Source organism: Stylophora pistillata, chromosome 14, assembly GCF_964205215.1.
Source record: "Stylophora pistillata chromosome 14, jaStyPist1.2, whole genome shotgun sequence".
NCBI lineage: Eukaryota > Metazoa > Cnidaria > Anthozoa > Scleractinia > Pocilloporidae > Stylophora > Stylophora pistillata.
This window is the reverse complement of record NC_142532.1, coordinates 22446655-22460977: the sequence shown is the minus strand read 5'-3', so window position 1 is coordinate 22460977 and position 14323 is coordinate 22446655. Positions and strand designations below refer to the sequence as shown.

General features: G+C 37.6%; 2 protein-coding genes across 2 annotated transcripts; one reads left to right on the top strand and one right to left on the bottom strand.

Moving 5' to 3' along the window:
• The first annotated feature begins 1178 nt into the window (after window positions 1–1178).
• On the top strand, window positions 1179–11622 carry LOC111334559 (charged multivesicular body protein 2a). Its single transcript, XM_022940351.2, has 9 exons — window positions 1179–1389; window positions 2722–2809; window positions 4183–4287; window positions 7199–7249; window positions 7615–7686; window positions 8063–8145; window positions 9081–9135; window positions 9920–10011; window positions 10801–11622. The coding sequence occupies exons 1-9, from the start codon at window positions 1310–1312 to the stop codon at window positions 10823–10825; spliced, it is 651 nt and encodes a 216-aa protein (XP_022796086.2). The 5' UTR covers window positions 1179–1309; the 3' UTR covers window positions 10826–11622.
• Window positions 11623–12853: 1231 nt separating this feature from the next.
• On the bottom strand, window positions 12854–14266 carry LOC111334560 (galanin receptor type 2-like). The gene has a single exon (XM_022940352.2). It carries the CDS (start codon window positions 14030–14032, stop codon window positions 12989–12991), a length of 1044 nt encoding a protein of 347 aa, XP_022796087.1. The 5' UTR covers window positions 14033–14266; the 3' UTR covers window positions 12854–12988.
• Window positions 14267–14323: the final 57 nt, after the last annotated feature.

Genomic DNA, 14323 nt, shown 5'->3' with positions numbered 1-14323 from the left:
CTCGACCTCCCGCACAACAGTCCAGCGCTCTATCCATTGAGCTAACTGGGAGGCTTATGGAAACCCGCAACAGAAGTAGGTTTGGTTTGAGTTTTCTACGGTAATTCTTTATTTATTTGTTAGGGATCTCAACGTAGGTGAATACCACAAGTAACTGTTTTTAAATTTGTTGATTTCAGATCGAATAGTTATATCAATAAACCGTTGATTATCCGATATACGGTCGTTTCCGTAAACTTCTAAGGTTGTCGACTCGTCAGTGGTCCAATGAATATATGAAATTCATATATTTTGAACTGCGGTTATAGATAAATAATATATAACGGTTATAGATATATAACCGCAGTTCAAAATATATGAACTTCATATATTCATCATATGTGATTTATCATCACGGGTTTATTACGAATGAACTTAACGGCCTGCTCCCAGCACAGGCAGCCCAAGCTCTCTTTGAGAACCACACAACGCACACAATTTGCATATCGATTTATAAGGATTTTGTATGGGATTGTCTACAAGATAGCCATAGAGATAGTTAAAAGTGAAAATATTAAATAAAAATGGCTTACAGTATTCCATACGTGTATTGCTTGCTCCTGGTGTCGTTATTTTACCGATTTCACTTGATTTAAACGGTTTTTTTTTAATCCTGGTCTTCTCTTTCAAAGAGAAGACCTTGTCTTCTCTTTAAGAAACTATCCATCCGGGTATTTTCCGCGGGCGGGCACTATGGGCTGATAGTGTCTCTCCACGGATGAACACTATCGCGTCACGTGATCGATTTAAACCAATAAGAACCGGAGAAAATCTAGTTGTGAACTATAAAGAGACTTATAGTTGACCTTCTTGTAACGTATAGTAACAGTCGACGCAAAACCCACCAAACCGCTCAAATTCGCCATTTAGAGCCACAGAAACGACAATACACAGCAAGTGAGGTAGGTTTACATTTATTTTGAGATTTAAAACTCAGACATTTCATAATATAAGTTTACGATAATAAGACTCTTCAATATTCTCAACATTCCTTTACATTTCGAATAAACAACCAGACTCGCCGGTTGTCTGGGCTCCCTGTGCTTCTTCCACCGACTGAAAGCGAGTGACGGGTCTACGTTATGACGTCAGTTTCCCCATCAAGTGACATGACGTATAAATTCGTGATTGAGCCCACGATGCTACAGTGACGTCGAGTTTCTGGAAATTTAGGTAAAAACGAGACTGTAATCGATCAAAATTGTACCAGCTTTCCTCGATTCACAAACATCTGAATCTTCAAAACCTACCTTAGTAAAGGGATTTGGTCATGGATTTTTTATTTGGCAAGAGGAAGACTCCGGAGCAGATGCTTAAACAGCACCAGAGAGCTTTGAATAGAGCGATGAGGTTAGTGTTTTGTTTTTGACAGAATTTTTAACGTACTGTCTAAATTGTTAGGTAATATTTGAGTCTTAAGAGGCAAGGAATGCTTGATTTCTGTATAGTATGCACACTTATAGAAACAAGTTTTTTCTATAATCCGTCTCTTGCAACCGAAGATTTGTTTCCAAGGGAAATTATCCACATCTATTGCTTAGAACAAATTATGCAAAAGCTAGATCATGACAGTATTGTTGCTCTTGTTAGTATGTCGAGTTGTTCGCGCCTTTCGCCATACACAGTCATCGAACACACAGAGGTATAAATTTTCAAGGATTTTTCCGAGCATTTACCTGTCGCTGGTTCATGAAGCTCCTGGTGTTGCAATCAAGTATCCAACTTTGATATACAGTGTATATTCGTTATCAATCTCGATTTCAGTTACTGATTATAACAACTGTGCATTTATAGATAACATTAAACTAAACCTTATACATATGAGGGTCGCTAGATGACTTTTCATATGCATTTTATGCAAAAGGTTTGGCCAAGCTAATAAAAAGCCTTTAGTAGCCGTTTTTATGCCTCCCAGTTAGCTCAATAGATAGAGCGCTGGACTGATGTGCAGGAGGTCAAGGGTTCGAGCCCTGGCCGGACCAACACTCAAGGTCTTAAAATAATTGAGAAGAATATGCTACCTTTCTATAACATCAAGAAATGGTTTAGATATTCTAGTCTTCTCGGATAGGGATGAATAAATGGAGGTCCTGTCTCCTGCAGGGTTAGGGGTAGGAGACGTTAATTTCCCATGCACAAGATTACTGTGCGATGGATGTCCTCCCCTGGGGTGGGATGGGTGGTTTGTTGTCTTGCGTTTCATTCATGAGCCTCTGGCTTGGGCAATATGGGTAACCATGCCCCACGTAAAGACATTAAACTATGATTACTGATTCCTACAAAGATGTGACACAAAGCCAGAAACTGTCTTACATTGTTTGACTGGTTTTTTTTGTGTGTGGTGTTTTTCTGGGAGCAAGATGTCTTGCCTAAGAACAGGAGACAATCCCTAGCCCTCCCCCTGATCAAAGCGTCAATTGGTACGTTAAAACTCTCATCCTAATACTCTCTAACTCCCAAGATCTGATTGTTAATTCTCCTCTCTAGTTGCTACACCTTTCCTTGTAAATTAATATAGAGAATTTAGTCTAAGATCAAGATTAAAACCTCTACCTGATAAGTTTGAGTATTCTCATTACCTGTTTGCTGGATAATGAGTGGATGTTATAAGGAGAAGTTACATGTTAATCACTTCTGGGAGTTAAAGCAATAAGAAAGTTAACTTAAATTCACATATTTCAGAGATCTTGATAGAGAGCGAGCCAAAATGGAACAACAAGAAAAGAAGGTCATAGCTGATATAAAGAAAATGGCAAAGCTTGGACAGATGGTATGTCTGTAAGAATTACAGCTCTATTGAGTTTTTCTGGAAACTTTAAGGTTTTTTAGCTTCAACTTAAAATTTTTGCGTGACTAGGTATATAGGTCACTAGAGAGAGGTGAAATTCTGTTCCATGATATAAAAGTGATTAGGTAGTATAATTTCAGAGCTGAGCAAAGAGTTTCCAGCAATCTGATTGGTCAAGCCGTTCCTTATATGACATTATATAAACCACTCCATGCGGTTTATATAAAATGTTAAAATAAAATGTTAATAAATGTTACCAAAATGTTATGATTTTAGAAATTTCTCCGTTGTTCAGCTCTGAAATTATACTAAAACAATTATTCGCCTCAGGCTCGGTGAATATTGTTGAATAATCCCTTCGACTTCGTCTCGGGGATTATTTGACGATATTCACCTCACCTTCGGCGAATAATTGTTAAGTATAAGACTCTCCAGAGCTATAGGTGGTATGTAACTGTCTCTGTTTTACCTTTTACCAGTCTGCTTTTCGCCTTGCGGGATGTCAGACCTTTAGTCTCTATTGGTATTGTTGAAAATTCTATACAATCACCAGCGAAGAAAGCACCTGTAGTAGTTGCTTGTTTGTTTCAATTCCCAAGTTTGATTAGCTGGTATATATGAACTTTAACCAGTGATCAGATGTGGACTTCTAGGTGTTCTTTTTTCTTTTTTTTTTTTGTAGCTGTAAAGCAGCTGAAAAGGCGGAAATCTAACTCAGTTTGCCAGCCTTATTTAGTGTTTTCATCGTTCCTTAGTTGACACATGTGATATCTCACCACAATTTTTCCCATACCTTTGTACTTCATTTATGTCTATTTTCATTATATCCCCTTGTACATCACCCCATACCTCTCTAATCTTAAATTCTTAGCGTTTCTAATCAATATCCAGGTATTTTCAGTTACTCTTTGAATCTCATCCTTTTGTTGCTAAACATTGAAGACCACCTGTCAGGAAATTTAACTTGTCTGTTTGCTTTTCCATTATCCCAACCCTCTCCTGTTCTCATGAAGTTTGGGAATGTCACTCCCCCCTTCCTTTTCTCCTATGCTATACCTTTCCAGCCCTCAGCCTTGTGGGGTGCCTATCCTCATGTTCACCTCCTCTACACAGGGTCACTTTTCTATTTAAGTGGGAGGCAGTCCCCGTTTTTAACCCTTAAATTCCCAAGATCTGATTGCTACTTCTCCCCTCTAACTGCTACACATTTCCTTGTATTTTAGTTACAAGAATTTTGTTTTAGATCAAGATAATAACCAGACTGAGTGTACATGGATATTATAGGCTGGGAGAATTTATTTGATAATCACTTATTGGAGTTTAACAATTAACTACACTCGATGTACACTTTCCAGGATGCAGTCAAGATAATGGCCAAAGACCTTGTGAGAACCAGGCGATATGTCAAGAAATTCATATTGATGCGTGCAAATATTCAGGCAGTTTCACTCAAAATCCAGGTAGGTTTCTGTCTCAAGGAAACCTTTATCAGTTAGAATGCTTAAAAGGGAGAAAGGAGTCTAAGGTCTGTCAGAAAAATATGAGTTTTCTTTGAGGGATATTCCCTCAAAAATAAGGATATATTTCTTGAAATTGATGTGACTGTGCAAATTGTACAGTGTACTGAAGTTGTGTTGATGAACCTGTAGAAACAAGAGCTGTGTGAATCATTGATCATGTAGTTTGTTTATCATTGTTTCACTGGATAAAATTCAGAAAGCCATAGTGCCCCAGATGGCATCTGACATCTCAACTGCCTGAGCCAGAGTCGTTATCTTTAGGTAGTTATATGGAATTTCTTTGCTGAATTTTGTTTAAACTCAGTCATTCGAGGTAGATAAATGACAGATTATTTTATAATTTTAATAATTTTTGCTGATGTGCAGACCACTCATATGAATTCTGTATTTTCATTCTTTGCTAAATTTATTGAAATTCAGTCTCTCAAGTTGGAGAGATGGCAATTAATTTTAATAACTTTAAAATTTGTAATATTTGTAATTGTGTAAACCTCCACTTATGAAGCCTGTATCTTCAAATAGTTCTATAGAATTTCTTTGATAAATTTTATTAAAATTCAGTCTTTCAAGTTGGATTAATGGCAGCTAACTTTTATTATAGTGTAAACGTCCACTTAGGAAGTTTATTTTTCAGAAGTAGGTAATGGTAAAATTCATCACACACAATTAACTTGAAGTTTGGTAGAGGAAATGAATAACTTTTTGTAGCTTGTCATTATTTCTAAATGCACCAAACATAGCTGTTCACATGTTGTGGTTCAATGTTGTTTTTTTGGGGTGAAAATTTTTTTCAGACTGGGTTATATTTATTTTTTCTTTGTCTTGTACATGTATTTATTATCAAAGTCAGGAACATAGAGAATTAAACTCGTATTGGTATAAAAGTTCTGCACCAACAGGAAATATTGAACCATGAAATATGCAATGTATCCATAAGAAAGTAGTAGATTTTGCCAGCATTTCAGATTTGGGATTTGTTGATGTAATGCTTTGCAAAATGCAACTATAAACCCTGTGACTACTTACAGTGACCAGCCTGTAATTTCTCTCTACAATGTCTCCTAAATCACACATTAAGGTCAGGAAAATAAAGGAAATGATCACCAACTAAAGAAGCTCTTGACTGTTCAAAAAAATTATCCTTGTTAGCTCCTTAAGAAATGCATAGAGAACAGTTAGAAGAATATGCATTCTGATATTAGAATGTAAGAGGTCACTACACACTTGTTTGATATGGAAATTTATGTTCAAGCCTTCCCACAACTTGTCATCATATGCTGTGTGTCTCAAAATTGCCTTCAACACTATTGAATATCAAATGATTTATACCCAATTGAAATGAATTTGTTTTTCTCTTTGTTTCAGAAGGAAGACCTTGATTTTCAAAGATTTTGACATTTTTGCTCCCCCAAATTTTCAAATCTCAATTCTTTGTGCCATAATCTTATGCTCAGCAAACCATTTTTTTTCACTTTATTGAGACAAGTGTGTAATCTTGTCAATTATCTACCCTAAAGTAAGAAAATTAATATGAACATGGCAAAAATAGTCACTGTCAGTATTTCCAAACTTACCTTCATTCGTTTTATCTGAAGGAAAATTATTTTACGTTGTTTTTACAATCATTTTGTTAGAAATTGACACTAGCCAGATTACATTTTGCATCTTTTCAAATATTTGTGCATCAGAGATGCAGGATGCAGGGGTTAACAATATCACATTTGCATCTTGAAGTAGCCAAGAATTTTTCACCCATCAATTCAAGCATTTGTTCAGAATATTGAAATTAGTAGTAATTAAAGAGAGGTATTCTGGTTACCTGAAGCTATTGGATAAGGGTGAATTTTGCAACCATTGCCCCACAATTATGTACTTCTCAATTTTGATTTTATTGTCAGTGGTACTTTTATAAGAAATAAAATATTAAATGCAGATTTTTATCAATTTAAGATTTTAAAATATTCTGATATCTAAAAATGTCAAAATATTGAGTGGATAAAGTGCCTTTTAATTAAAAAATAAATTGGTTTGATTTATTTGGCTGAAGAGTGGTACAAAGAAAAAGGTTTTTAATGAATTGACTTTTTTCTGTCACTTAGAATGATAGTATCTAATGGGAAATTTACCTTTAGTTATTTTATAAGTTCTTGTAAGATTTCAATTCCTAATTCCTAGAATTATTTGAGTTAGCTTCTTGCAATTTAAACCTGACTGATAGCATCAAATAGACAATTTTCCTTGTTTTTATTCTCTCTCCTACAGTTTTAACTATAACCTATAATTTCCAGAAATTTTAAAACTTGTGGCAATTTGAGTGCTTTGCAAACAGGTGATGGGAGGAGAGAAACCCATCAATGGCAATGTATCATTAAAATATTGCACCAATTTCTCTTATTGTAAGTAGTTTACAAGGATGTGACTGTATAGCAAGTAGAAGAGAGAATCATGAAATACATACATGTATGTGTTGATCATTCAAATTGTTTTGGAGGTTAATGCCTTCAAATTTGCAGCATAAATATTACAAATCATACTTCCTTACAAATTTCCAACTGTCAGTAAGTCCAATGTAATACACTACAAGTAATTTTAGTTGTAGACTCAGAGTTAACATCCATTAGACAAATGTACAGGTCGGAGTTGCTCCTCCTGTGTCCTGGTTTTGATTTCTGCTGGCTTTGTATGTGGGTTGAGTGTGTTGTTGGTGCTCATCCTTGCATTTAGGTGTCCTTGTAGTTCTCAAGTTTTCCTCTCTTTGCAGAATTCCACTTCAATCTTATGGAAGGCTTCTCTTTCAGTTTTTAACGAGTTGTCATTGTTTGAATGAGTGATTGCTTTGTTTATTTTACAGACATTGCGATCAAATAATGCCATGGCCCAAGCAATGAAGGGAGTCGCAAAGGTATGGCGTTTCAAGCAAAAAGACCCGACTATGATGGAAATTGTTAAGGGAAAGATCAAACTGACGTGTTGAATGCTCAGCTGTTTTCAAACTTGTAAACTCTTGAGTAAATCATGTGTATGACAATGGGGTGTAAGCAGTGATCAGCAGTGATTCTGAGTCCGGGTCACATTTTTTAGGATTTTGTGTGTGCAAGTTATCAAACTTATTACCATTTGGTGGAATTTCTTGGCCTATAATTTTAAACATGAGAGTCTTTTTGTAATGTTTCAGGGAAAATACAACAAAATTTGCCAGATAGAAAAATCTTAGAGTCTATCAGAAATTACTCATGGGTTTTTTATATTTCATTCTTTTCTGTTCAGACGATGGCAACCATGAACAAACAATTAAAACTGCCACAGATTCAGAAGATCATGATGGAATTTGAAAAGCAGGTAAACATTGACTCCTGGAAAATCCACTCAGTCAGGGTTGACATTAGAAAGCGGCAGACGGGGGCAACCATGCTGGCCCTCAGATAATTTTGCGCCAGCTACTTTGTAAATGTGGATCAAAAAATAGAAATCATATTTCAGAGATGTTCAAATTTTTTCCAGGGGTGCATGCCCCAGGACTTTCCTCAAAGGATGTGTTGCTTGCAACATGCCATGATTGCTACCCAAGTTCATGTGTAACTCAATTCAGCCGCCACTCAGTCCAGATTATAATGGCCACCCTGGACTGACAGTGTTTAGACCTTCAAGATTAATTTCTTGTTAGCAATGATTTTTTAACAAGGATTTTGAATGAAGGGACCACTTTTACTTTCAGTCAGAAATTATGGACATGAAAGAAGAGATGATGAATGATGCTATAGATGATGTCATGGGAGATGAGGAAGATGATGAGGAAAGGTAACAAGTGAACCTGTCAAATGTTTTTCTGGGAATTTTTTTTTCTGTGGGATATATGATGGCCTTTCAACTAGTAGTCTTCACACTGGAGAGGCATAGCTGGTGGGCTGGACCCTTGGTGGAGAGGATCGCATTTGAGACCTGCCTAGGTCATTGTATTGTGTTGTTAGGCAAAACACTTAAATTCTTACAATGTCTCTCTGCACCCAGTTAGCTCAATTGGTTGAGCGCCGGACTGTTGTACGGGAGGTTGAGGGTTCGAGCCACGGCCGGACCAACACTCAGGGTCTTAAAATAACTCAGTGAGGAGAATGTGCTACCTTTCTATAACATCAAGAAATGGATAGACATTCTAGTCTTCCAGGATAAGGACGAATAAACCGGAGGTCCCCTCTCCTGCATCTGTTGATTAGTTAATTTGGTTAGGCAGGGGACGTTAAAAAACCCACTCATGAGATTAATGTGATGTGGTCTGGCCTGTTTACTGGGAATTGGGGGGGGGGGGGGGGAGGAGGAGGGGGCATCTGTTAGATTCGCCTTTATTTGATTGTAAACTGCTTAGCAGCCTGGTGAAGTCCCCCGCACAGTGTTGTAAAGCGCCATGAGCTCAGGATATGAGCGCTATATAAGTAAAAGTTATTATTATTATTATTATTATTATTATTATTACTATTATTATTATTATTAAAATTATTATTATTTAATGGTACTGGAGAATTATCAGGGAAGTTTAACAAAATCCTGTGGGTGACCTTGCGATGGAGTGGAATCCCACCCAGAGGGAGGGGGGGTAGTAATAAGATTCACACTAGATTAGGCGTGTTCTCCTCACAAAACACAAATGACCCAGTCAGGGCTTGTTCCATGTACCTGTTGATCGTAAGTCCAGTTCACTGATCAATATTTTTTAACTCTGTTGTTTTTTCCCTCTTAAGTGAGCAGATAGTACAGCAAGTGTTTGATGAGTTGGGGCTGACACTGAATGACGAGGTAAGTTTTACCACAGTTAAACCTTCAAGTGAACACTATCTAAAACGGCAAACCTTTAACCACTCACAATAGTCTCCAAGTACGATGAGAACTATGGATTCAATTGAGTGTCGAAAGTAATCCCGAATTGCTTTGTTTTTACTTAACTTCTCTCTGTGATTGATTTAAAGAACGCGCGCCATCCTCTTCCAACCAATCAGATGTTAAACTAAAAACAATCGCGACTTGGTCGTCGCGTTTTCCCGCGCTTTAGACAGTTGGGTTGTTTTTACTCTAGTTCTCATTGACTAATAATAATGTCAACCCTTGTTCCGATTGGTCGCTGGGGCTACTTAGGTTTTGGTTTTTCGACACCCAGTTAGAAACTGCTGTAAGCTTTCTGCGGGAATTTTAGTTGAGATGGCTTTCTGATAGGGAAGTTTGATTCCTCATGGGAACTCATAATTTTTCCGTTATCTCACGCTCACGACAAGATGAAGAAACGTGTTCCTATTCATTAAAGGATGGGAAGTTCTGGAAAGTGATCGCGAACTATAAAGAAGAATTCAACATTTTCAGCTGGAAACTCAAAAGAATTTTGGTATCCTCCCTTTGAATTAGATCAATTTGAGGTATATACTCTACATAGACAGGTAAAACGAGCGATTTAATATCCCGACGTTTCGGCGACTTCATGACGCCATTATCAAGGGTACAAATGAAAATAAAATTAACGCTCGTTTTTACCTGTCTATGTATTACTAAATCTTTGTTAATATCATATTCTACATTTTTTTTTTTTCAGCTTACGGGACTTCCGACCACTTCCGGAGGTTTAGCTGCTAAAGAAGCTCCAAAACAGGCAGTAGCGGACGCCGATGCCGATCTTCAGGCCAGGTCAGTTAAAAATATCTTTATTCTATACACGCAGGACGCTTTCAATGCTGCTGGATCCAAAAGTATGCTGAGCGCTCATTACTTACAGTACCCTCTAGTGTGTACTGCAGCACCCCTCACGGGCGTTAAGTGCGTGTAATTTAAGCCAAAAAGGTGAACGCTTGAAGGCGGGAAAGACTCGAGGTTCGTCGAAGCTCCCAAAGTGAGAACAGAATCCAAAGTACCGTATTTTCTACAAAAACGCAGTGAATAAAGCGTATATTTGATGAAGGTTTTACTTTTACTTAATGAAACATTGTTAACTCGAACTTCCCGCTAAAGCAAAGTTTAAATTAATAAAAGGGGTGAGTTTCTAAAAGAACAGTGGTGCTACAGCTGCGGAGAAGTGTAACAAGGTAATTTTGGTTTTATCAACTCGGGGTTGATAAATGTAAATTTGCCACCGTAAAGAGTTTCAAAGCTAACGTTTCGAGCGTTAGCCCTTCGTCATATAAACACACACACACACAACTCCCTCATTCGCTCAGACGAAGGGCTAGCGCTCGAAACGTCAGCTTTGAAACTCTTAACGTTGGCCAATTTACATTATCAGCTAAATTGATGAAACCAAAATTACCTTGTAAAACTTTAAATTACCCTAGAAGCACATTTGAAGTCCTTTACTTCTACGATGAGCCTTCTCCGGCGAATACCCTTCTGTTGAGCTGATGTTCGTTTTCCTTAGCTATCCGAGTTAGCAGGGTTCTCCCCAATGTACTTATTTGAATTTAAACCGGCTTTCTCTTTTAGGTTGGAAAATCTCCGAAGGGAATAGAAAAAGAACAAAGATCTCATTTGTCCAATAAAACTCAGTTACTTTTACTTAAAAAAAAAAAACGTTAAATTTTGTACTTCTCCTCTTGAAAATAGGTGTCATGTTTCTCATCTGTATTTTAATCAATGCACGTAATTGAATTTGTTTTTATAGCTGTCGAGGAAATGTGAAATGATAAAGTTTTTAGGCAGCAGTTAAAATTATTTGCTGGGAGAAATACATGTTTACTCCTAATATGCGCATGTTCAAGAGTGCAGTCGAGCGTGTCCGCATTCTCTTTACCCAAGCCACTCGTTTCACTCCCCATCATGAGGAGTCTGGGAACAAGAATGACGCATCGTTGTTTTAGGGACAGGCATTTTTTCCGTTTGCCAGTGTGAACGAAAATCTTTTGTCGTGTTTTCTTATTTCGAAAAAACCCGTTAAGAAATTCATTTTGATCCAGGTAGACGGGACCTTGGTTTCGTCGAGCCAAAATCGAAGTCAAGGCAGAATTTAAAAGCAGGAAGAACACACCGATCTAAATTTTAATTATCTGCTCTCAGCTTATCGTGTCAGAATGCCTCGTGTAAACCAGTAATTTTCACTTGGGTGTAAAAAGTGAAAGGTTTTGGATGTGTTGTAGATACCGCGGCATAATTCTCTTCGAATAAACATGTCTTAAAGTATCACGGATCGTGTTTGAAGTGTTTATCTATACTTTAGGTGGTTGATGTTTTTGTCACGGAACTTTTTCCCAGCGTTCGGAAAATAAATGTATGGAAACAGATGTACTTCATTAAACAGAGTTTTCGGGACGCCGTATGTTCGTGATTTTATCTACCCGGAGACGATACATTCGCCTTAAACTGATATTCAAAATCTTTATCTATACTGTCCCAGACAACTTCAAAATTAAAGGAAGTTCAGAGAACTTCAAATTGAATTGTGAAACTTCTAGAAAGAAAAGCGTGGAAACAACTTGACCCACCGAGAAAGTTTGGCGGCCTAAAAATTGTTTTTCGGTTTAGTAAACCTTTATTAATTAGGAAAAAAGTCAGGAGTGGATTTTCTTAATCTTTTAATCGTGTTAAAGTTAATTTTTGGTTGGTTACTATGACAAATGAGACGGTTTTTAAGCATTCATTGTGCATGGTATATGTGTGTGGTTTTATTTGCCTGAGGTTAGCGTACTCTTGTTCCAAGGCAATTACTGTTTTCTGTCGATCTGTAAACTGGACTCTTGGTTGTGTGTGTACAGGTTCACCTTTTGTCGTAAGATTTTCGCCTGTGGTGTTTAATACGAAGCGTCATGAAAGTCTCTTGGTGATCTCAGCGCATTGAAATTTATCAGGCTGAGCGCATATTGTTCTTAGGCGAAATCTCTCCCAATAGACTAAAATTAATGTGTTGATTGCCGGCAGTAATAAAACGGATAAAAGGGTCTCGAAACTCATCGACATTTACACGTAAAATCTACACGAATGGAGAAGAGTGATTTAACTGAAGAGAAAGTTTGTTGGCATTGTAATTTAGGGAATTTTCGGGTTCATCAAGAAGCACATAACTGGTTTCTGATAATGATCATAAAATTACCACCAAAAAAATAAAACAAACAAACAAACAAACTTTTAAACAGTATGAAAATGATTTATAGTTGATGTCGCGCAGATATTCGGGGACCCGAATTTGAATGTGTAAAAGTTAAATTAAAAAAAAAATCAGAGCGTCAATCTTACTCAATTCATTAAACTTTTACACTTTCCTTGCGGGGTTAGATTGCTTTTAAAAAGGTCATTGTTCGTAAAAAAACATCAAAATTAAACAGTGCTCTCCTCAGCGCTGATTCCTCTTGATAGCGCTGATCTCTTTCGCTACCGCTGATTTTCGAGGCAATTCTTTTAAATCAATTCGAAGAATGTCGTAGCTATAGAAATTCTATTTGCTTCAGAAATTTAACTGACCGCGTGAAAAAGTTTTCGCAGAATAGAAATGTGACAGTTATTTAAATCATAGCACTTTAAGAAATTTTTGCCAGAGGCGATGATATTTACTCAAATTTTTAACAATTTAATGGAAATTGTCCTTTCTAAATATATACTGGCTTTAGCTTAAGGCTATAGACACCATTTGCTTACTCGAAGGCTCTCGGTGGAGTTGAGTTTACCACAATGCTACTATAGTTCAAACTCTAGAATCAGCAGAAGTTTCGTCGCTAGTTGTTAAGAAACTGTTATTGCCAGTTCTAAAGCGACCATCAGGCGCCGAACGACATAGAATGAGGCTTTTCAATTTCGCCTTTAGGGCAGGATTCTGCGTAAAGTACACAAGCGGATTGGCGAAACTACTTGTAAAAGTGAACATGTAAGCAAAGGTTAACAAGTTTTCCGAATAATTCACCCCTTTTCCAAACGTTATCCACAGCCAAACTACTTGATGCGGTAACATGCAAACCGCGAACACCACTACAAAGAGAATTACCATACGCACGGCGCGAACGTGGCGCCTCGAGCGTTTTAAACGCGCCTTGTGCGTCCCCGAAATAATACTTGCTCCTTCACGTTGTCCATGGCGGATGCGAACAGCGATGCGCGCATAACAGAAGGTGATTATTGTTAACGGAATTACATAATGGAAGGCGAACAATCCAAGCGTGTACACTTGTGCTCCGATATTTCCCCATGTTTCGCTGCACTGTCCTTCCTCGAGACGCAAAAAGAAGCCGTATGGCACCACGATTATTAAGGAAAATAACCAAATAAAGGTGACTGTTGCACACAAAGATTTCCTACCTGCATCTCGGCTTCGCATTTGATGCACGATTCCTTTGTAGCGTTGTACACTCATCGCGGTGAGAGTCAACACCAGTGCACCGAAAGGTGCTGTCTGCATTGGCCATAAAATGTGGCACATTAAAGGGCCGAACGACCAACCATCATTTAAAAACAACATAGCAAAGTCAAGTGGAATGCAGGATATTGCAACAGCAGACTCTGCTACGATCATGTTGAGCAGCAAAATGTCTTTGTTTGAGAGGAGGCGAGATCCTCTATGGAAGAGAACTGCTAGCATGGCTGCGTTTCCCGCCATACTAAGTACGAAAATGACGCCATAAAATATCTGTTGGAGAATTCTCTGTGCAAGAAAATCTGGTAGTTCTTCTGAATTTGTGGTGTTTATTGCCGGAACAGAACCTCCTATATGTTCGCAAAACGAATTATTCATCATTTATATCTGGTTGCGATTGAATTCGGCTTCAACGAATATGTGCGCAATTTTGGAATTAACCGTGAACTTTTTTTCCTTAATGACCTCAGCATCTGTTTCCTTCTTCTACACGAACCACTCACCCGTTTGGTTATGGAGCGGACATCCGTTTGTTTTAGTAACTTCCAGTTATTTCGCCCACGTTAATTGATGTTTTCTTCTTTTTGGTTTTAAGGGCACGACAAAAACTGGCGCTCTATAATTAAACTTTAATGCCATTGGGGGATTCGAGGTTACGAATAAAATATGCAA